Source organism: Papaver somniferum, chromosome 9 (genome assembly GCF_003573695.1).
Source record: "Papaver somniferum cultivar HN1 chromosome 9, ASM357369v1, whole genome shotgun sequence".
Classification (NCBI taxonomy): Eukaryota; Viridiplantae; Streptophyta; class Magnoliopsida; order Ranunculales; family Papaveraceae; genus Papaver; species Papaver somniferum.
Window position 1 is genome coordinate 81,698,554 of NC_039366.1, and position 23,980 is coordinate 81,722,533.

The 23,980-nt window shown below is 36.4% G+C and overlaps 2 protein-coding genes across 2 annotated transcripts; one reads left to right on the plus strand and one right to left on the minus strand.

Moving 5' to 3' along the window:
* Positions 1 to 215: 215 nt before the first annotated feature.
* Positions 216 to 5,329, plus strand: LOC113310312 (sulfite reductase 1 [ferredoxin], chloroplastic-like). The gene is made up of 8 exons (XM_026558933.1): positions 216 to 586; positions 1,996 to 2,778; positions 2,874 to 3,170; positions 3,422 to 3,619; positions 3,799 to 3,933; positions 4,021 to 4,137; positions 4,231 to 4,389; positions 4,857 to 5,329. The coding sequence occupies exons 1-8, from the start codon at positions 416 to 418 to the stop codon at positions 5,061 to 5,063; spliced, it is 2,067 nt and encodes a 688-aa protein (XP_026414718.1). The 5' UTR covers positions 216 to 415; the 3' UTR covers positions 5,064 to 5,329.
* Positions 5,330 to 5,670: 341 nt separating this feature from the next.
* Positions 5,671 to 9,968, minus strand: LOC113310311. The gene is made up of 3 exons (XM_026558932.1): positions 9,697 to 9,968; positions 8,207 to 8,562; positions 5,671 to 7,925 (listed from the first exon to the last, which is right to left on the minus strand). Exons 1-3 carry the CDS (start codon positions 9,920 to 9,922, stop codon positions 5,826 to 5,828), a joined length of 2,682 nt encoding a protein of 893 aa, XP_026414717.1. The 5' UTR covers positions 9,923 to 9,968; the 3' UTR covers positions 5,671 to 5,825.
* Between the last annotated feature and the right edge of the window lie 14,012 nt (positions 9,969 to 23,980).

Consider the following 23,980-nt stretch of genomic DNA (forward strand, 5'->3'; position numbering starts at 1 on the left):
AACACCAAAGTTATACAGTGATCATTTTATTTTCTCGTGCGGGACACAAGCCCAAATAACAGCTCTAAGGTCTTAACCAACGGCCAAGAATAGAAAGATGACAAATGTGCATATGGCAATAGAGTAGGGTAAGAATTACCCAACACCTGGAATACCTTTTTAAAGGTCTAAAAAGCCTATTTGGCCTTCGCTTTCTCCCAGCTAGCCCCTTCATCACTACCTCGACCACTTACTACCACCACCACCACTCACAAACCCAAAAAGGAAACAAAAACAAAAAAAAAAAACTCAGAAGAATCAGAATACCGGTGAAACAGAATCCGACTATTTTCTATCAGTTTCAGAGCATTTTTTTTTATCACAAATCTGAATATTTCATTTTAGTTCTGAAATCCCTAATTCAAAAAAAATAGAAATGGGAACGTCAGTTGGAGCTGCAAACGCTGTTGTTGCAAAAGATCCAAAACTTCAAATTCAGAGGTTTCATGGTTTAAGAAGTTACGGTTCGATTCCTTTGAATAGACGTGTTAATGTTTTGCCTGCATCTTCTTCTTCAAATTCATCTATTATTACTGCTACAGCTACTGTAAGTCCTTCTCCATCTTCTTCTCTTTTAAAAGTTTTGGTTCTTCATTCATCAGGTTTGTGTTGTTGTATTTTCTTAATTTCTTAGTATCAAATCATTATTTTCGTTCTAATAATAATTATTTATTGGTGTTTATATATAATATTAGAGTTAGAATTTGATTCGTTTGAATTGATAACTTGTCGGGTCATCCAAATTTGATTCCAAGATGTGATATTATTTCATGGATTAATTAATTAAAACAGGTAATTTTTGTGTGTTTGGGTCTGTGTCAATTTATTTAAATTTTGATACCCTTGATCCTTGCAGCGGCTTAGATTTTGACAGTTGGGTTGAAGAATTCATGGATATAGTATGTATGAATTTGGTTGCTTCTGTAATTTGGTTATGGGTTATTAAACAGAGTAGCATAACGAGGTTTTATTTTTACCGTGCTATAATTTCTAAGTGGAGCTTGATTGGCCATTATAACAGGGTTTTCAGTGGTGACAGTGTAGATTGATTAACAAATATGGGAAGAAATATCTTTCTTTACATTGTTCCCCATTTATTCTTTGTTAATGTTTGCTACGTGAGAGTTAGTGAGTTGAAACATGTATAATCCTTTCAGGCTGCTAATACGTGGATACCGTCCAAGAAAAAAAGGTGAAATACGGGAGAGCATTTTCCTTCCAAGCAGAACAGTGAAAAAACTAAAAGTGGGTTGTTCTGTTATAGAAAATTTTAAAAAGGAAAAGAAATGAGAAAATCAAGATAAAGAGGTAGTGCAAAGTTCTTGGGTGTTGATACCCACAACCCGAGTTTCAAAATTCTTCTTCACCTTAATTTTCTTACTATGGATCAAGGCAAAGATATAAATAAGTAGCACTTTCCAACACCCGTGGGTTACAATTAGGTTATGTCGGGTCTATTGTAGATTTGCATTTTAATTTTTAAATTTGTGCCTAAGGCTATTGTTTCTCGACACTCTGCATGCTAAAATAGCTGCTACTTTTAGTAGTTGTTAATTCTTATGTACCTATTTGCATCCACTTAGGTGAGTAACAAGAGGATGGAATCCTACAAATATAGTTTTCCTCATGGGGGTCCAGGGGGGTGATTATTTATTTTTGTTGTTCATATCTGCTTTTTGAATATCAGTAAAAAATTTCCAACTTGATTAATTATGGTAACTAGATTGACAGTAGAATATTGACTGGATATGTAGTTGATGTTTCATTTCTTGCTCGCTTATCATACTATTACACTTCTGAAGATTCTAATCATACCGTCAGTTTTTCCCGTGTTGGTAAATACATAGAATGGTGTGCTTATCCAAGATGTGGTGGTCTTGTGCTTTTCTAGGGTCTAGTAAAAAGTTAAGTAATATGCATGTTATAGTGTCTGATGGATTTCCTTTGTTGCTACAGCCTGTAAAGCCCGAGGTCGCTGCGGAGCCAAAGCGTAGCAAAGTCGAAATATTCAAAGAGCATAGTAACTTCATAAGGTACCCTCTAAATGAGGAGCTTCTCAATGAGGCTCCTAATATAAATGAGGCTGCTACCCAGTTGATCAAGTTTCATGGAAGTTACATGCAGACCAATAGAGATGAGCGTGGTACAAAGTCTTACCAGTTTATGCTTCGAACAAAGAACCCTTGCGGTAAAGTCCCAAACAAGCTCTACTTGGCCATGGATGATCTTGCAGACCAGTTTGGAATTGGAACTCTTCGTCTAACTACTAGACAGACATTTCAGCTTCATGGTGTTCTCAAGAAGAATCTCAAGACTGTGATGAGTACTATTATTAGAAACATGGGCTCCACTCTTGGTGCATGCGGTGACCTGAACAGAAATGTTCTTGCTCCCGCTGCACCATTTACGAGCAAAGATTACCTGTTTGCACAGGAGACTGCAGATAACATTGCTGCCCTTTTAAGTCCCCAGTCTGGCTTCTACTATGACATGTGGGTGGATGGTGAGAAATTTATGTCCGCAGAGCCTCCCGAAGTGGTAAAAGCACGTAACGACAACACACATGGAACAAATTTCCCTGATTCTCCCGAACCTATTTATGGCACCCAGTTTCTGCCAAGGAAGTTCAAGGTTGCAGTGACAGTGCCAGGAGACAATTCGGTGGACATTCTTACAAATGATATCGGTGTCGTTGTAGTTTCTGATGCACATGGGGAACCTCAGGGTTTTAACCTATATGTGAGTGGATCTTTCTAGTTATATATTTTTACTTTCTGATCTCGAGTTATCCATTATATCATTTTAACCTTTAATGGGTTGTTTGTGAATTCCAGGTTGGAGGTGGAATGGGAAGAACACATAGGATTGAGAACACTTTTCCTCGTTTAGCAGAACCACTTGGTTATGTACCAAAAGAGGATATCCTATATGCAGTTAAAGCAATTGTAGTCACACAGAGAGAAAATGGAAGACGAGATGAGCGAAGGTACAGTAGAATGAAATATTTAATCAGTGAATGGGGAATTGAGAAATTCAGGAATGTTGTTGAGCAGTACTATGGGAAGAAATTTGAACCCTCCCGCGAGTTACCAGAGTGGGAATTCAAGAGTTATTTAGGATGGCACGAGGAGGTGTGTGTCACAAAAAATGTGTTCTTATTCAAATGATTTGCTTCTTAAGTAGACCAGTTCTTAGGGTTCTTTTTTTTTTTTTTTTTTTTTTTTTTTTTTTTTTGCATTTTCGTAACATTGTACTATTCTTCGTATAGCTTTTCCAATTAAGTTTCTATATATGCAAACCCAGATCTTTTTGGTTTTTATTGGTCTACTAGTATCCCTTTCTATTTTGCATCTTCCTAATCAGATCACTTGCTGACTTCCAGGGTGATGGTGAACTTTTCTGTGGTCTCCATGTTGACAATGGCCGAATTGGTGGAAAAATGAAAAGCACTTTGAGGGAGATAATAGCAAAGTATGACCTAAGTGTGCGACTCACACCAAACCAAAACATTATTTTGTGTGACATTCGCCGTGCATGGAGGCGCCCAATCACTACAGCTCTTGCTCAGGCTGGACTTCTGGTAAGAGAACTTTAATCTATTATCTTACAATTCTTACCATGGACATCATGGGTTTCCCTTAGTCTGCCAGGTATCTAGATTGCAACGTGGATTAAAAATTCTTACAAAATGGTCAGATTTGAGTTAAGCTGTTCAATTTAGTTACCTGAGAAAACTGAATTTCCTTTTTGTTCCTTTAGCTCCCTAGGTATGTGGATCCACTGAACGTAACCGCAATGGCATGCCCGGCATTACCACTGTGCCCATTAGCAATAACTGAAGCTGAACGAGGAACACCTGATCTACTCAAGCGGGTTCGAGCTGTATTTGATAAGGTAGAGTTGTACTGTAATTGTAAAGTTCCAAGCTCGAATTATGAAACTGTTGTTTCGTTAACCTAAGGAGAGCTTTTGGTATTATAGGTTGGGCTCAAGTACAGTGAGTCAGTCGTGATAAGGGTAACCGGGTGTCCTAATGGTTGTGCCAGGCCTTATATGGCAGAGCTTGGACTGGTTGGTGATGGACCCAACAGCTATCAGGTACTTCAGATGACTCTTGCAATCCTAGGTGGTTGAAGAATAACTATGAAATTTGATTGTACTCATTTAACCTCTGAATTTTGTGTCAAACAGATATGGCTTGGAGGAACACCAGGTCAAACTGTGCTAGCACGACCTTTCATGAACAAGGTCAAGATTCAAGAGCTAGAAAAGGTTTTCGAACCGTTATTTTACACCTGGAAACATAAGCGACAGGCAAAAGAATCATTTGGCGACTTCACAAACCGCATGGTAAAGGGCTACTGAATTTGATTTCTGCATCAGTGTAGTCTTCTGTTTCGTGCATCTCTATTTTCAATTTATGATAGATAGAGAAATCTATTTAACGTATATAGTTCTTGTGTAATAACGAGTTTAGCAAGATAGGATAAAATCCACTAACCGTAGGGTTTCAGAACTTTTAATCATTTAATGTCCAGGATAAACATCCTGTTAGAAGTTGGTTTTGTTTATTAGTAGCCCCCGTTCCATATCCTGTTTTAGAAATTAAATAGGTACAATAATGCTCGTGATTTCATTATGACCATCTGAGAAGACCTTCCTTTGGTTTCCTTGCATGTTTGGTTCTGTTAGTGGGCTTCTTACCAGTGATATCAGTAAACTCGCCTGTGTGCGAGCCATGGGTCATACCAGATTTTGTTTTCCCAAATTAATACAGTTAAACCACAGAGAAGATTGATGTATGTTCTTTTTTACAGGGCTTTGAGAAACTTCAAGAGATTGTTGATAAATGGGAAGGACCAGCGGAGGCACCTGCTCGATTCAATCTAAGACTTTTTGCGGATAAGAAAACATTTGAAGCCATGGATGAGCTCGGTAAATTGCAGAATAAAAATGCACACCAACTAGCCATGGAAGTTGTGCGTAATTACGTTGCTTCCCAGCAAAATGGCAAAGCTGAATAGCTCAACAACCAATGATTCATTTTGTTTTGTTGTCTGTTTATGCAAGGAACTGACCATTCAAGACTGGGTTTTCTTTTTCTATTTTTCCTTCTTTTTTTTTTCAGTCGAGGCAGAGTTAGTTACTACCATTCAAGTGTTGTAAGTAAAACACTCAGGAACGCATCAGTTTTTAGTTGAGAATGAAAGTCACTTTCTTGAAATGTTGTATACCATCAGTTACCTTTTTGTTATGATGAAAATCTTCAGTAGGGGGGGTATTAGAGGTATATTGTATCAGTTTAGCTTAGTTCTTGAACTATGTTCCTCGATAAAGTAGTCTCACTACATAACTTTGGAATTGCTTGTAGGAAAATGGTACAGAAGCATGTTCAGCATTTGAACAAAATTGTTTGTACACTTGCGTTTCCTAATAAATTTTGTTTTGGATTGCTTGTAGTAACATGATGGCGCGCATCTCAATTCTTGGAAAGTTTGATTCCTAGCCCTAGGCAGCTGGTAAAATAGGCTCTTGGACAAACTATCAGAAATCTCATCTCAGTAACCCGTGAACTAGTATTGAATCAGCTTCATATTTGTGAACTAGCTGGTGCTGTCATATTTGGACCCCTTTTAGACAGAAATTAAAATCATATATACTTGTGAACTTGCAAATATAACAGAAGTGAGAACATGAAGTTGGTAAAAACTGATCACACTGCAGAAGCGTCCTAATATTTGCATAAACTATCTTCATTTCATTACACCCTAGAACAGCGCTTGCTATCATATGAGGCTTGAGAAGGGCTCACCATTCCCACATTCCAAAGAATCCTTAATGTGTTCAGTTTCCTCATTCTGAAAAAAGGTTTGTTCAGAATGATCATCAGCGGCCATCAGTGATTTTTCATTTTTCATTGAAAGAGTACGAGTTTTTCCAACCGCTTTATCACTGTCATCATCATCAGCATCACTTGAATACTTTGCATGAGAATCTTGTTCTTCGCTCTGTACAGCATCTTCGCCAAGAAGAACTTCAAGGGGAGATTTGGCCTTCAAATTTTTGAGCGGAACAAAATTCACTTCTAGGATTGGTAGTTCAAAATCCACTGCAGAACTATAAGTTGGTTCAAGAATGTTATTCCCATTAGCATGACCTCCTTCAAGAGGCATCACCGTATCCAGTCTGCTGACATCAACATTCTTGGTACAAATTTTCACATCATCCAAATTCCAGCAGGTTTCAAATTGATTACTTGTTTGACTCTCATAATTCAGGTCTGTGAACCAATCTTCATAGTTTGGAGTTTGTACTGGACATAGATCAAGATTTGTCTCACTTGTAACTTCCACTGTCATTTTTAACTCTTTCCCTCGAGAAGGCAAACAAGAAGCTGAATCTGAAGAGTTCTTAACCTCTGTTCTGTAAATTCCAAAATAAGAGGTTCCTTGATCTGCAGCTGATTCACTAGTAATTGTCGGAGCAAACTCTGATTTTTCGTTTTCGCAAGTAGCTTCACTCGGTGGTTCCAAAGTTTGGTTGGTTTTCGGAGATGGGGCAGAAGTTGCAGATAAGAACCCAGCAAGTGCCGAAGCTAATGCATCATCTACTGACAGAGATGGCTTTTTGGTGATCGAGAAACTCTTCTCATCTGATACAGAGACTTCCGAGCAATTCCTATCATCTCCATTTTCACCATCTCCCCCCTCACTACTATCACTTGAAAATTCAGGGGCTGTGATAACCAAACCAGGGCACGACTGAGGAGGAACCGAAGAAACATATGCATCCTCGATAGGAGAAAATGTTTCACCAATATTCTTATGATCACCAGACTCTATCCCCCTGGAATTATGATCAGTGGTCCCACCACCGCCAACAGAGTTCTTCGACTCACACTCATTATCCAAAACTTCAGGAGAAGATTCCGACCCCCTAACCTTATGATCATCAATCACGGCATGCTTGATGGGAGTCCTGGAGTCAAATTCATTGTTCAATAACTCAAGAGCATTTTTCCTCATAAACTGGATATTCTTACTTGCAGATTCTGAGCCCTTGGGTAACTGCTCATCTTTCCCATCACCACACACAGAATTAGATAATGACTCACAGCCACTAAATTCAGGAGCTGTGATCCTGGTAAATAGCTTATGCCCATCACCGTAAAGAGAATTCAAGGGGGATTCACCGTCCGAAAATTCAGGAGCCCTAAATCTTGTACCTGGGTTAAATTCAGAAAATTGAGATCTCACTGTGAGTACTTCAAGTTGCTTCTCCAATCGCTCGAGCCTTGAATCTATGCTGCTGATAGGTGTCAGCATTTTTTCTTCAAACCTCAAACAGAAGTTTTCCATTCTAATTACTCGTGCAACCAGATGATCTAAAATTTTCTCAATTCGACCATAGGGTTGATCTTTTTCTTCGTTTAAAAAATCAGATCCTCTACTCGTACCAGGGATCTGTTTACTAGATTCTACCTGTTCTAAATCTGAATTCCTCCTACTAGATTCGACAAATTTTCTTTCTCCGCCATCAGGTATACTAGACTGCACTTCTTCTGGCTTCACCCTCTCATTGTGCGTGCCCAGTGAATCAACTACTTTTGAACCTTTCTTATCAGAAGTACTCTTTTCTTGTGCTGTACTCCCTGATTTAGAAAGCTGCAAAAGAGTGGGAACAAGCATGGCCATTAAAGAACTTCCTGTTGGATTTTGCAGAAGGCCACCAACCCGATTTTCTGACTCATCAGGATCAACAGGTTCACCAAAAATATAGATCTCCCCTAGGTGGGTACACCCCTGAGTTTGAAGCGATAGTAATCGCAAAGTAATAGAACTGCATGGTTCCCCATCTGTAATTTCTGCTGTAGCCTCGTAAAACTCCTGGACGGGGAATGAAGTTAGCAACCAAAATGATAACCAAAACAAATAAAAATCAAGCTTATGATAAGCAACATGCAATTAATCTAAATCCGGAAACCCACAACCAATCTAGTATTTAAACCCCAAAACCTGTTTGTAAGTAAACTAGTAGGAAAAAAACTAATATTATATAAAAAGGCAAAAATTAAATCACTCGGGTTTTATAAATGGTGTAAACAGAGTGTAATACACAATGCGTAATACATATCTAAGGAGGAAACGGAAAATAAAACAAGGATTACCTGGGTGTTAGTTTCAGTATTTTCATTGGTTTTATTCAACATAGAATTGACAAGAAAAGGAGAAACTGGGGTTTTCACATCCACCCAGTCATCTTCATTCGTGCTCTGACTACTGTCGCTCTTGATTTTGTTCGTGGGAACTTCCACTGTTTCAAGTGGTTCCTCTGGTTGAACACCATTTGCTTCTCTAATATCACATGGAATAAGTGACCCATCTTCATTGGCTGCAGCAGAGCATTTAACTGTGCAGAGATACTCATTGTTGCTTTTCCTGTCAGTTGAATAGTATATCTCATATACTCGGGCTGTACTACGTAGATATACCTGCTGGATTTGATGCTGCTGGCCAAAACTAACTGCAGTTGAGACAACAATTGTATCGTTTAGAGGGATACATATGTACAAAACTACAAACACATCCTTTACTTTGTCTGAGGAAAAATTCAACAAAACCATAAGAAGGATGCAAGAGATGAATCATATCCAAATGAAGAAAATGGCAGCACCTACATAATTATTCAAAAGTTGATTGCTCAAGTATCTTATTGATAACAGAAATATATTTATGCTTCATAGTGATATATGAATCTACATGTCTATGATAACCCTTCTTAGCAAACATATTTACGAAATATCTTCGCTATGCAGGGTCATTTCCTTAAAACAGCAATTATAGTTAGTCCGAACCTTGTCAAATCTTGAACGATTTGACGAAAAGGGGGTGGTCAATATGTTGTCAACTTAATCCTAGTTTTAAAAGAACAGTGAGATAAATTAAAATAATACTCAATGTGGACGACATCTGTGCCCACACCACGACTAACCGATGTAATATTCTCAAACTCATAAATCCACTGACTGCATACTTTTTGCTCAAAGCCTATAACAATGGTCTAAGTCTCTAGCTTTTTCGAATTACATACTCAAAGTTTGTACACTCGAGCAAAATTCGAATCATTAGATGATAAGAACAACTCTAAACTCATATTTAACCAGGTTAAAACTGTCAGACAGCCAGAGCATGAGTTTTCTACAGGACTGGGATCTCTCACTGCAATCAAAACTGGCTGCTTAGGGCACATCAGATTATAAAATCTTAAGATAGATCATTCATTTCCAATTGTCATGTCATACATAAGATTGGTGGGAATTTGCAAGATTACTGGAATGAGCCCTAAATCATTTAAAACTGATTATACATCTTAAAAGCATCGAGAAGATTATGTAATGGAACTCATCTCACTTCAGCTGGATGTCTGCTAAGAGCCCTAATAAACCTATTATCTAACTTAAACCAAATAGTTCGATCTAATGCCTAGTTTCAAACCAAATTCACCCGTGAACACACACACATATATATATATATATATATATATATATATATATATATATATATACTAAATATGAAAATCCCTCGAATATACAAAAACCTGTAAATTAACATAAAATCGAAATGATTCTTTCAAAACAGTTTGCTAACACCGACTTACTTGTGATTTCACAAGGACCTGAATCTGTTGAAGGAGGGCTAATCAATTGCAATTGGTCTTTGGGAATATTTGTTGATTCTAATGTGAATTCATCATCAATATATGTTAATGGAGTCTCGAAAGAGATTGAATTGTCGAGAGATCCATGAGTTACGACCCAATTGGTAGAAGATTTCCATGGATTCATACTGCTGTTGCTGTTGCTGCTACTGCACCCTACTTCCATCGTGGTTTCTTTGTTGTCTGTAAAACAATTTAACGTGGAAGCAGCGTAAATCTCAAGCCGTTAAAAAAAGACCAGCAGATAAGAAATTAACGTTTAATCCCAAATTAGTTGGGCTTTAGACAGTCTAGTCCTACCCCTCAAGCCCGGTATTCTTTAATCCTTATTTTCCAACGTGTATACGGTTTAATCCAAATTCAGACGGGTTAGACCAAATTTCAACCGATTTAGAAAATACAGTATTTTCTTATTACCCTCGTTACCCTTTTCATGTTTCCGTATTCATTTTTCAGATCTTAGAAAAAAAAATTGGAGAAAAAGAGAGACGGACGCAAGAAAGATGGACGTGATTCTGTGCCATTTTTGTTTACCAGAGATTCGTACTTCATGTTAGCGTTTGATCTTTTCATTTTATATTTATTTGATTGATTTCCTCTTCTTCGATTTTAGGTTTGATCTGTTTCTCGATTTGATGCATGCTTACTGATTTCTTCTTCCTTTTATTCAATTTTTGATTATATATTATAGGTCTGTTTTGATCTGTGATTTCATTGTTTAAACAATATGTTAGGTGCTTGTACGATTTTTTATCTCCGTGAAAAATCCTATGAGACTGTTTAGGGTAAAATAGAGTATGAATTGTTTGAAACATACTTAATCTTAAATTGATGTATTTGATTTCAAACTCTTTATTGTGAATCCAAAATTAAAATTCTCTAAAAGTTGTATGCTTTGGGAATTTGGTTTATCCTTAACTACAGGTCCATATGATCATTTTCGACCTGATTTGATATATAGAAACAAATGTCTTTGCTGGTTCCGGAAAACAACTGTTTAGTCCAAATTTGTGGGAGCAAATTTAAACTATCTACCCGGTCATTCTAATCTTATGAATGCAAAGGATTTAGTGGTCCAATTGGGAACTATGAGTCTTAACAGCTAGTATTGCATTTTGGAAGGTCATTTTCTACTAATAAGAAAATTGCAAAGATACATGTTAAAAAAGAAACAATAGTTGTGAAATTGTTTTTTGACTGCCCCTTAAGACCTTGGACGGTTACAAATATGGTGGCAAATTTTCCTTATTGTAGCCAAGGTATTAGGGAATGTCTCTCCTCTTTATCCATCCTAACCATGAAGCCAACTCATGCTCTCTCGAATTCACATACGTATCATGTATACCTTTAAGAATACCGTCAACTGTATTTGTCATTTGTTTTTTTTGATCGTTTTTACATGTTGCCATTTGCAGGGATGTAATATCATGTGGAACAGCTACAACTTCCTAATTTTCATGACAAAATTTGATGCATACCTCCTATGACTCTCTTAGTTTTACCTCCTATTTAATATTGGTGGTCTCAAGATGCTTTAAAGCTTTTGTCACTTTTTGTCCATCTGGTGATGTAGTACTAATGACTATTGGAGTACCTCTTTACAGGTAAAATGACTCCATGTTCGGTCTTTTAATATTCTTAGACAATGGGATTATTCCGGGGATTGGTTAGTAAGCAGACCCGTGACTCTTAGTCTCTCATGTTAATTATGGATTTCCGCCAAATTATTTGCAATATTGGTACCTGCTAATATTGGTACCTTCTTTTAGCAACCATGAAATCTTCAACAAAATTTTAGATTGATTCCTTTCCTTTGGATTGTTCTTACATTTTTAGGAACTTTAAATTTTGAAATGAATATCATAGTTGAAGCTAAGGTTTTTAATGTGCACATAGTTGTACCCATATTGATTTTTAGTGTGTACATAATTGTACACATACTGATTTTTGATGCGTACATAATTGTACACATGTTTATTGTTAATTGCACATAGTTGTACACCTGTTGACCGTTGATGTGCACATAATCGTAAACCTGTTAATTGTTGATGAATGCACATGTTGATTTTCTTGCTTCTTTATTAGATTAAATTTTTTTGGTATGGATGGATATTTTAGATTTTTTATAGGTGTGTACATAGTTGTACACCACTATGCTATCGCAATAATATATGCATGTTTTGTGGGTATAGATGATAGATTTTTGTGGGTAGATACATGTTCGCTTATATTGTCGTACATCAAATTTTGCTTTGAATCCTTTAATTGGACAGTCACGATTAAAATTTGTGGTTAGCGAGTTGTCTAAGAATCATTTGTTTAGTGTACTTCGGATGGAGCTTCAGTGGTCTTTTTGTTAATTTTATCTCATCCAAGAGGTGACCAATTGGCCAAATATTTTGAATTTCATTTACTTTTTTAATAGCCTACTAATGTCGGCGACTGCAATCTCTTCTTTGATCGTCATTCTATCTACTGTTGTACTTTGGATAGTTTCTGCATTCACTTACTTGTTGTCTTTTTTGCAGTTTAATTGGGCGGTAAAGACTTGCTTAGAAATGTGTAGTAGCTGGTGTTCGTTGGAATGCAGTCTTTATTGTTGTACTTATACAGATTCGATAAAACATGGGTGAAAAGGAAAATAGCGGATGCAGGTTAGTAAAATTCAATTCTTCACTTCCAAATGTTGGATTTTTTTCCTGAGCCACTACTGATGTTTGGAAAACCGCTCTTTTTATCATTGGTATGCATATTAGATCTGAAACTGCTGCTAGTAATGTAGGTTTTGAGATTTTGTCATATGGGATACACACAAACTAGAAGCTGTCCTATGTGCATGCATTTCTTTAGAATTATTACACACAAAACACAGTACGGTCCAACATGTTTAAAATATAAAATTTGAGGGAATAAACTGAAGTTACACACTATAATCAATATAGTTTTGAGATTGCGGCTACCATATGCTTAATGTGACGACTTTATGATAAGTAATATGTTACGAGTATATTCTCATTTTGCATAGATTTCGGGTTATTGTTGCTCTCAGTTTTGCATTTACCCATAGAGTTAATGTGATATGTGTGCAACCTGTGATATATAAGAGTCTATAAGCTTATGCTTTGTGTAGATGACTAAGGTGTACAAACTGGTACATATGTAAAACATTGACTCCATAAGCTTATGCTTGCATAAAACTAGGGTATACAAACTGGTATACATGTGGAAAAAAATGACTATTAGCTTATCCTAAGGTAAATAAATTGGATGTACAAACTGCTACACATGTACGAGAATTGACTCCATAAGCTTATGCATGCATCAATAACTAGGGTGCATGTGTGAAAAAAATGACTCCATAAGCTAATGTTGCCTAAATAACTAGGGTGTACAAATGGGTACGCGTGTAAAAAAAATCACTCGTAAGCTTATGCTTGCGTAAAAATAGGGTGTACAAGCTACTCCTGCTGCATGGAAATCCAATGATGCTGAGAGTAGAGACAGTGATGTTGGTGCTCTTTCCATAACTAACAATTTTTTAACTTTGCAGGATGCAATTCCATCTGGATCATCTATCCAAGGTATTTTGAGTTTGTCATGTGATGAAAGTTTACTGAGTTTTTGTCATGGGAGTTCAGTTTCCTACGAAATACATTCCTCCTCAACTTTTAAAGTAGAATTTCTAATTTTGTATTTCTTGTCATGACCACATAAACCACTATTTAAAATTTGTTGCTCCTATGTAATAAATATATGGGAGATTTGAAATAACTTAGGTTTGCGACAAACTTTTTTACCAGATTCATACTGATTAGTAAAACTATGCATATAACATTTATCGTTCGGCATTATGGATTTTCCTTTGTTGGTTTACTTATTTTCTTTCCCATTTGTTCGAAACCCCTCATTTTTTTTTCCATTTTTTATTTTGTCGGATCGAGTCGTGCATAAGATGGATAGCGTTAATGACGTTTTGACACATTTGTTTGGAACCCCTCATTGATATATTGCCTGTTATATGGGTATGGATGTTCGATTTTCTTGATTTTTGCAGCGATGTACATAGTTGTACACAACAAGTGTAAATTAAAATTCTAAAAAAATGAAAATTATATAGTCATACGGGTACTCTTTTTGTAGATATCGGAAAGAGCTTTCCGAATATATAAATTTTGTGAATTTTGGACGAGCGGTTCGAAAGATGTATTATTTTTTTAATTATTTATATATTATTTAAAATTGCTGACATCATCATGAGTCACTGAGGACTAAACTGCAAATATTTAGACTAAATTGTAAATAATAAGGGTTATTAGTGTACTTTCTATATTTTGGACTAATTTGTACCTAGTTAACTCGGGCTGGACTAAACTGTACTTTTGGACTGATTTTTGGACTAAACCGTATTTTTTCCCAGATATTATTACTAGGTGTCACATGCCCATTTAATCCCCTAAAAATTTCATGGGACATGACCGGCAATGATTGTGGTTCAGTGAATCAACTTCACCCACAATCACTCAGCCTTGCATACTCGCATCAAAGTACGCATCTGCCTTCACTCATAAGGCTTTGCACAACGGAAGTTTTTTCTTCTTTCTCTCTAACTCTTCATGCCCCCATAAGCATAAGAGGTTCTGCCATGTACTTGAACAATTCTCACACAAATCAGCAACACAATTAACACAAAGAATACTGCAACAAACCCATTTTATTTCACTAAAGGAAGATTACAAAACTCGTCCATCACATGGACCAAAACAGGTCATTCACCCTCTTGGTGAGTGCCTAAAACACTCTCTACATTAATGGTTCTTCTTTCCAATCGAACAACACTCATTTACAAGGGTTCTCTGGCTATTTATAATGCCAAGAACCAGGGCCAATCCGTATGCAACACAGTTGCACGCCTATGAACAACCATCTGTCCATAGGCAGTTACCCTAACCGCCAGCCTTACTTTTTAACTGCCAACTTTAGTGCTGGCTTGCAGAATTGCGGTACACTTTTCTTGAACGGTTAGGACATGCCAAACTCGGTTACAAAGCTCCTTTATAACTGTCTCCAACTTGATCTTTCACTTTGGCATGCGTGTGATGCACACACGCTCGAAACTGACAGCTTGAACTCAAATCCGAAAATCATTGCACTTCGCAACTTGGCCCTGCCGACGTTCGACAATGGTTGCGCTTTACTCAACTTGCACTTAGCTTATTTGGATGCCAACATCCAAATACCATGCCAATTGAGTCTTGACTTGCTTAGTTCAACTTCATATTTCATATGCATCACTTGCATTCCTTTTGTCTGAGCAATTGATACCAATGGCGCGTTTGGCCTCGTCATTGTTGCATATGCATTGTCCAAGCCTTGGCCAAAGCCTAGGACTATGCCAAAGTCATTCCATGACTTGCATTCCATCCTTTATTCCTTCCTTGAGCTGGGCCAACTCTGAATAAGGATATGGAACACTATCTCATAGTTGTTGCATGTGCTAAGTAACCTTTCTTGTCTCGTCCATGTTGGCGCTACATCGTCGGACTATGCAGCTTCATTGGCTAGGCCACTGACTTCAGTTTTGCGCAATCTTTGCGCTTCACTGTTGGGAACGCTAACACTAGGCTATCCCAAGGGTAATATGTGTTTTCACACCAAATCTTATTTGCTGGTCTTCGACCAGAACATTTGGACAAATGTATAATTGACAAGATGTGTGGAGATGTTGGAAGTTGGAAAAAAGATTTCCAAGGGTAACAAACTATAAGGGGTAGAGTAGTTTCAGCTAACATAAAAGTTGATCTAAGTAAGCCAATGCTCATAGAAAATTGGTTAATAACTGCTACTAGACAATTGGTTAATAACTGCTACTAGACATCATGTGAAATTGGGCAGTTATCCAAAAACATAAATACTTTATGAACCTTGATCCCCTTAGAGCAAGGGTTATGGGATAGACTGTTTTAATGGTCTATCCCTTTCAAAATGAGTGAGAGTTTACCTGATGGAGTGAAAAAGCCACCATGAGATAGATTGTCAAGAGCCTACGCGAAATACTCTTGGCCGTGCAAAATGAAACCAAGCCAAACTATCAAACCGAAAAAAGAAAATCCCACGCTCCAATACATTCATTTCCATTAAACATTCGATCTGTCTAGGGTCATATAGGTCCCACATGTAATCAAAGTGGATAAAACGTCTAACAAAAGTTTATCTCTTCAATATTAAACAGTTTGATCCCCTCCATTTGGAAAAACAGTCAAACGGCTAACATTATGTCGTCTGTTTTCAGTTTACATTTTCACGGCTAATAAAGTGCCGTTTAAACTCTCCTTTATTCATACGAAAAATTATGTCCCGTATAGGGGAGACTTTCACAAACTCTTTCTGATGAAAGAGAAGCTGATTGAGTTTGGGGTGAAAGGGTGTTTCCCTTTATCCATAGTAGGACCTAATTTGAGCAAATTTGATCAACTCTTTCGTTTTGAAAGAGAATCTCAACCCCCATAGCCCTTGCTCTTACAGATGACCTATTTACTCATGGTTCCTGGATTTAGAGAGAAATTAGGGAGGTTTTAGAGATCATGAAGTCCAATTATTGCTGGGAAATAGGGGATGGCTCTAGAATTAGTGTTTAAAAATATAAGTGGGTTCCTAGGTTGGATAGAACAATATATTTTAGTAGATGGTCGATGAACATTAACAAGGTAAGTGACCTGATAAATAGTGAAACTAAATCTTGGAATGTTGATTTGCTCAATGCTCTCTTTAATGAGCAAACTGTTAGTTAGATCACTCAAACTAGGATTCATATTCATGGAGTTGATATGATTAGATGGACTCTGACTAATAATGAGTGTTTTAGTGTGAAACCTGCTTATAATACTTAATAGTAGAGTTGATATGTATTTTATTCCTAATAACCAGTTTCCATGGATTAGGTTTTGGTAGGTGAAGCTTCCTCAAAAGATTTTGTTTTTCCTATGGAATTATATCCAGGAATGTATCCAGTTAGAGATCGTATTCATAAGGTTATAAATAATATAGAGAGCTCATGTCCTTTTTGTAGTAACAGTTCTGAAATTGGTCAACACCTCTTCATATAGTGTAACTATGCTAAGGAGATATGGATAACTCTTGATCATGTCTTATTTAATAGAATTTAAAATAAAAAATTTGCTTGATTGGATTATGGAATGGTTTGTGAATCTACCAAAAGGAAGTGTTCAAATGCAGAAATGCATCCAATTTGTAGGGATAATTATCTGGCATATCTGGAAGTCAAGGTGCCAGCTAGTGTTTGATAATTTCCATATGCCTGTTTCAGCTTTGACTTTGCAGGTTAAGAAATTTATCTCTGTCTGGGAAAAGAATCTAGCTACAATGCCACTTAATGGCTAAAATATGCAGGGCGGGACTGACATAAGCATTAGATAAACTGTTCCTATAAATCGTATATTAAAATCAATTTTGATGTCGGTTTCGAAGATAATTGTAATGAATGTGGTCTTGGTCTAATCATGAGGTCTTTTACAGGTGAATATAGAGGTGCAGCAAGCATTCCCCCAACTGTTTTTGATGAGGAACAGGATGAAGCTTTAGGTGCTATGCAGGCAGTCATATGTGCTAAATAAAATAATTGAACATCTACATTTGGAGGGAGACAACATAAACGTGGTGGCTGCGCTGAATGGTTCACATATGGCCGTGAAGTGGACTACGAGTTCAGTTATTAGTGATAGTTTGGTTCTTCTTTCTTCATATAACTTTTGGAAATGTAGTTGTGTTCCAAGAGAAGCAAATAATATAGCTCATTTGCATGCAAAAGAAGCTTATAATGCTACCAGCAGTTTAGTTAAATTGATAGTTGATTCTCATTTTCCTATTTGGTTAAAATCTTCCCTAAAGGAAGACATTGTTCGTTAAACTATCAATCAACGAATTTCTTTTCCTAGTAAAAAAAAAAGAAAATACTAGGCTATCCAAATCCATTGCCAATTGCTTTTCCATGTCAGCTTGGGAAGAGCCTAGTCCCGGCGGAAATTTCCTATATCAATAGCGGACGACAATGGTTAGTGTTCCTGGAAAAGATAACGGATAACCATTAGTTGTTCCTTCGAAAATGGTTTTTCATCATCCGCTCTTTGAGAAACGGATACTCGTTAGCCTTTTATTATATCTTGACCAGTTAGTACTTTTGAAATGGACAACGATTATTCGTTTCATATTTTGTTCACAAAACACATAGAGAAATCGATTCACAGTTCATTCCTCACATTTATTTCATGGTTCCCAAAAGAAAACACCAAGTTCTTTACTCCATAAGTCTTTTCCGGCTAGTTTCTTCGGATTCTTTGATTGGTTTTGTTCCTCAACCTTTCAATTGCTAGTTCCAAAACATTTTAAGGAGTTTTATCATCTTAATAATCAAAGGTAATGCATTAATAAACTTAAACCCTAATTTTGGTTTTTCTTCAATTACATTAATTGAATAAATGTATTGTTGTTGGTTAATGATTTGTGTTGATTTGATTAGAAGAACATTATTAATTTTAGTGATTTTTGGATGAACATGGTTAAATTTCTAGTGATAATGATAGTCATAATCCTAGTGGTGCATAAAACTGATAATGATAATTGTATTATCTGGGTAATTCACAATAGTTCATGTTGTTGCATGTTTAATTTCTTGTTGAACATGGATTTGAGTATGAAACTTACTTGGTATTTAACTTTTTTTGCAACATCTTTGTATATGTTGGAATGTTAGTATTCATAGTATCTTATTTGTTTGTTTCATCAGGTTATGGCATGGAGGGATCCCAATTGTTGCAATTGTCCAAAACTAGTAGAGACAGCCACATATCCGGTCAAGAAGCATTGAAAATGAAGATGGGGACTAGTTGGGGAAAGATAAATGATTATTACACAATCGTTGCTCAAAGTAATCCTTATGCGCTTCGAGTACCAGAAAATTGTGGGTTTTCCTCAATATTTGTATTCAAGTTTTAGAATTATGATGTTCAATTGAAAAATACTCTTGTAGCTAGGTGATGGCATACAACTAAGACTTTTCATTTTCCTGGCTTTGAAATAGAGTTGATACCTTTATACTTTGTAATGTTGACGGGAATCCAATATATAAAGGTGAGCCTATAAATTTTGCTAGGAGGTTATCGAAAAGTCTTTGTGAAAGTTTTGATACTTTGTACCTCGTGGTGTGATTTCCAACTTACAACATCAAGCAGCAAATCCTGAAGGTGATGCCCAACGTCCTGTAGATGAAGCATCTAGAGTATCTTGGGAAAGTAAATCCCCAGTTGTAAGTAGCTCTCACCTTGCATCTTATATGAGCAGTAGGAAAAATTAAACGACTCTGAAAACTGGGGGGAGTTGACAAGGATTTTTATTCTTTGGTTTATTTGTCAAGTAGAAGCAGTTCTTTAAACGTTTCGAAAGCATGGTTGATTGTTTTGGGAGTTTTCGGTAGTCTGGAAAACCTTTGTAGATATTATTGGAGATTTCTTATTTATGGGAGATTGTTATATAACTTGGACAACGTCAGTAGTGGAGAGGAAACTAATATGAAAGCGATGTGGATGATATTAGAGTATTGGTTCTATATTTTCTTTTGTAGTTCTCATCCATTACTAAAGGAGGAGTAATTTATAGAGGAGAATATGTACCCTGCAATAGATATTTTTTAGAGCAGAGCATAAAGATGGTAGGCAACAAACAGATGATGGGAAACATTAGGCGAACAATACTACACGACAGATTGATTTGAGAGTGTTACCTGGAGCTGTTGTTTGGAAACCTTGTGTGTGCGATGCACACTAAGATGATGATGATGTTGTTATACCAAGAGAGGTTAGCAGAAATAGAGTATATTTTCCAGGAGTAGTCGAGAACAAAGAGGTATCACTTTATCTTGGGGAGAGATGTTTAAGGCAAGTGTTGGATTTGTACAATTCCTTGTGACCCTCTTTGTTTTACTAACACTAAAACAGAGGATATCGAGGAAGGAAAACATTATCAAATGGAAAATGAGACATAGTACGCTAGTTTTTTGAGACAAAGTAGCATGGAACTTTTGCTGCCAGATTTAATTTGTGCACACAACCATGATGAGGTTGGACTTGGTCACATCGGAAGTTCTCGTTTCATTCCAAATGTACACCCTCCTACTCAGTTTACATAAATATTTGTGTATACCTAACCGGATCCTATATCAACATTTTCTATATTACACTAGTCATTTCCTTATGTAAACTCAGATTGGATACGAGAAATACATCATCTTCTAGAGAACCAACGTCGTCAGGATTGGAGTAATATCCATGGCACTGATGTTAGTACATATCCAGTTTTATTGTATTTATTAGTATTCATTTTATTTATTGTTGCTTATATATACCAACGTTCTATGTTGTATAGTCAGTGGAAAAACTTGGCACAATTATCTTTCCAAAAGAGTGACGCGCTAGAGAAACTTTTGTATGACTGTGTTACTTATGGACCTTTTGATGTCATGTAGATGTGGTAAATAAAGTATCCTTCTCTTGGATTTGTGAGATCGATTTTAAACCTAAATTCTAATTTAGCTAGTATATATATATATAAAAGATAACAATATTATTACGAGACACTGAAACTTAGGGTTACACCATAAAATTCATTCATCTGATTCATATATTTATTCTAGACAATTATAGCTCAAATAATAACAAAATATTGACTTTATGTCTTTGTTAAGGTAGATTTTCAAAGTTTATGACTGTAAATTGAAAGCATGAGACATCAAAAAATCTTAAACTATGCATGACACGTTAATTGAAATCACAATCATTCAATACAAATTATAAATTGATTAATAATCAATGCAAAAAGTTAGAAGAATTAAATATAATTGCCACAAGCATGAAATATGGCTTCCTCCGTCATCCCAGTACGTGTTTGGGTTTAGTTCCTCATGTCGAAAACGAATCTGCAGCGCTTTATGGGCATATAGATCGACTGTTACAAGAAACAATTGCAGATAACAGTTGCTAAAGGTAGGTCAAAGTCGTTGTAAGCCTTTTGCAAGTACTGATGAACAACTATACTTCTCTTCTGTTGTTTAAATAAACGACGATTTCTGCGACAGGCTTGGGTAGTTCAATGTTCTTCGTGTTTTTCCTCTCTGCACCAGAAGAAAATTTCTCTGAAACTCCTCCTGCGGAACTCTTTGGCCTCCTAAACGACCCTCCAACTCTCTATAATCTTTTCTGGGACTCCTACCAACCTTTATATACACAACATGGCCAATAAAATCTCGAGTTAATCCCAAAAATATCTCTCTTTTTCTTCTGTGAAAGTTACGGGAAAATGTCGCTTATATATCTTCTCAGTGCATCTTTGGGTTATCCAATATTTCCTAATCGATGGAGTCAAGTATCATAGAGACTTAATCTCCCCAAACTCACCGTAAATTCCCAAATATAGACCAGAGAAATCTAGAGAATATCTCGGTCCCTGTTTTACTCGAATTCGACTTTCATCCCTATTTTCTCGAATCTAACCACATTACCTTCCTTGTTTAACCAAAACAGGATAATCCCAATCCAGTTTTGCGTGAAATTTCAGGAAAATCTTGTCTAATAATTCAACCCAAAATATGCATGTGAAGTGGTAATTTTCTCGCCATTATCCAGGTTCAAACAAAGAAGACGAGGGTGCCCTTATAACTTCTTGGGGTGCCTTTAGCGTGATGGGTGCCCTTAACAATTTACGGGGTTCCCTTATATAGTTGAGGGGTGCCTTTAGTAATTTCTATGTTTTCAACACTTTTCCTAGGTGCATTTAACGGTTCTTCTGGGTGCCAATAACATTTTTTCGGGGAGTACAAGTATCACTTTTCGAGCCACTTTCTCCACAAGAGTTTATTTCTACAAAAACACCTACAAATACATAAAATAGCAAAATATGCACATAATCGAGTACTAACAATACATAGAATTGAGATCAAAAAAGAAAAATAAATGCGTCTATCACCCTTCACATCCTAGCGGCTCATCTACGAGTCATTTCAGTTCTGAGCAATCCCAAGTTGAAGCTTCTCTGCACAACAAATTTCGTATGATGAGATAAAGTACTTCTGGGGAGTGTACCCACAAATGTCAAGCTATTGGTGGTTTGGATGATGGTTATCCATGAAACATAATGGACAAACCTCTTTGGCTTCCACCCACGCTATTATTTTTCCTTTGGTTTTAGAAAACATGTTTGATGATGTTGGATGAGAATGAATTGGGAAACTTGTGTTTTAGTGAGAAAAATGATATAGTTTTGTGTGGTTTTATAAGAGGTTTCATAGATGCTAGTATCACACCATCGGACGTTCTATTAGAAAAATATATCTGTTGCTAAAGCGGTTGGATGTTCGCTTTAAAAAATTTATCCGTTGATAAAGAGTATGTTTTGTACGGGAAAAAAATGTATATGTTGATATGGATGTTGAAGAAAATTTATTTGGTTTTATGCAACCTATTATATATACCCACATATCCACATTTCAAAGCCACAACTTGTATATAATATATACGCTACACAAAACCTTCTTTATTTTACTCAAAATTTCTGAAAGATGGCTTAACCTTATATTAATCCTGCGGAGTTTACCTTGGAGGAAGATTTATCTCTTTGTCGAAACTTGGTACTATACTAACCGAAGAGGGGCGAAAAACGCAGAATGAATGGTGTTCCCAGTCAAAGTCATTGGAAGCCCATACATGAAAACTTATGCATTGAAACTATTAACCCAAACAACCGTAACAGAGCTGGTTTTTTCTGTCGATATGCGCATAGCCAATGCAGTTGATTAATTCACTGCTTTATTTTATAGTGTCAATCGATAACGACTAAGGGATGAAACTTATGATGAAGTTATAGCGAGAGATATCTACAGGAATCGCGTACATGGAAAGGGTCAACTTTTAAGGTAATGGAAAGATTCAAGCCTTTTGTGAGAAAAGTTCTTGCACAACATCTTAATCCAAATGCATGACAGTCTTCAACAAACCTAACCCGTCTTCGATGATGAAGAATAATAAAATTGGGCATATCGAAATAGTTTGTGGGTGAATCATCTACAAATCTTTACAAGACAAAACTCGTCCACTAGGGTCCCTTGGTGGTTTAAAGGCTTGTTGCACATACTAAGTGTAATCATGACTCTTACAAAAGGGAGTTAAGATTTTCTTTCTAATATCCTTTGATAATTAATAAAATAACATTTTATAATCTATATTACATCTTTTATAAAATGACATTATATAACACCTCTATTTTTTTCGACAAAAAACTGTCTCGAAACATTCAAAACTCCTTCACACACATCTTTATAATAAAGGTGTGAATGACAACTCAAGTCAGTGATTTAAAAGAAACGAAAAGATAATTCAAGACCCTGTGAAGGAAGTGATTTAAGTCACTAACATGTCAGAGTTTTCAGTTGGTTCATTTAAAGTCACTAACATGTACGATTGTCACACTCAGACGCAAAGACGCTTGAATAACCTATTGCAGGAAGTGATTTATTGTCACCTGATCATAATGTAGTCCCTATAAATTAACTTGTTCTACGCCAAAAAACACACACCAAATAATTATATCTCTGTCCATATCATCCTTAGTTCATCTCAGTTTATCTCATCTCAAGGTTTCTATAACAACAACAATAATCATGCCTTTGTATACCGCGGAAGAAGATATTACCATCACAAATGCTTGGGTCAATGTTGCTACTCTCGTGGAGACTCGACGCCAGTTAGTTTACCCGGACCAGTGTAAAAAGATTTTAATTAAGTGTGGAGACTAATAGTGAAAATGAGTGTAAACAACAAAAAAAAGGTGAAAAAACGGGTAATTGATAGCCATTTAAAAATCACATAAAACAACTAGTGGTAAGCCGCCGTAGAAGAATGGATAGTGATTGTTCGTTTTATTTGAGAAAAACAGCTTATCATTGTCCGCTTTTCACTTTTTCAAAACGGACAAACATTGTCCGTCCATGATCTCTTTCCGTGGGTATTCCCAAAGAATAAAAATATGAGCGAGAAGAGGCACATTAAGCCATGGTTTTTGGGTGTGGGAAGGGCTTGAGAATCTCCACTAGACTCGGTCTTATGGTCTTGCACATGTTCCGGTTCACCAAGTTCGAAATAGGTACTTTGGTCAAAATTATGAT

Excerpts from the sequence above, each read along its gene's own strand:
- LOC113310311 (XM_026558932.1), bottom strand. The coding sequence starts at position 9,922 with ATGGAAGTAGGGTGCAGTAGCAGCAACAGCAACAGCAGTATGAATCCA. Across the intron at positions 8,563-9,696 it reads AGGTCCTTGTGAAATCACAA|TTAGTTTTGGCCAGCAGCAT; the intron begins GTAAGTCGGTGT and ends TCTCAACTGCAG. Across the intron at positions 7,926-8,206 it reads ATACTGAAACTAACACCCAG|GAGTTTTACGAGGCTACAGC; the intron begins GTAATCCTTGTT and ends TTCCCCGTCCAG.
- LOC113310312 (XM_026558933.1), top strand. The coding sequence starts at position 416 with ATGGGAACGTCAGTTGGAGCTGCAAACGCTGTTGTTGCAAAAGATCCA. Across the intron at positions 3,171-3,421 it reads ATTTAGGATGGCACGAGGAG|GGTGATGGTGAACTTTTCTG; the intron begins GTGTGTGTCACA and ends GCTGACTTCCAG. Across the intron at positions 4,138-4,230 it reads ATGGACCCAACAGCTATCAG|ATATGGCTTGGAGGAACACC; the intron begins GTACTTCAGATG and ends TGTGTCAAACAG.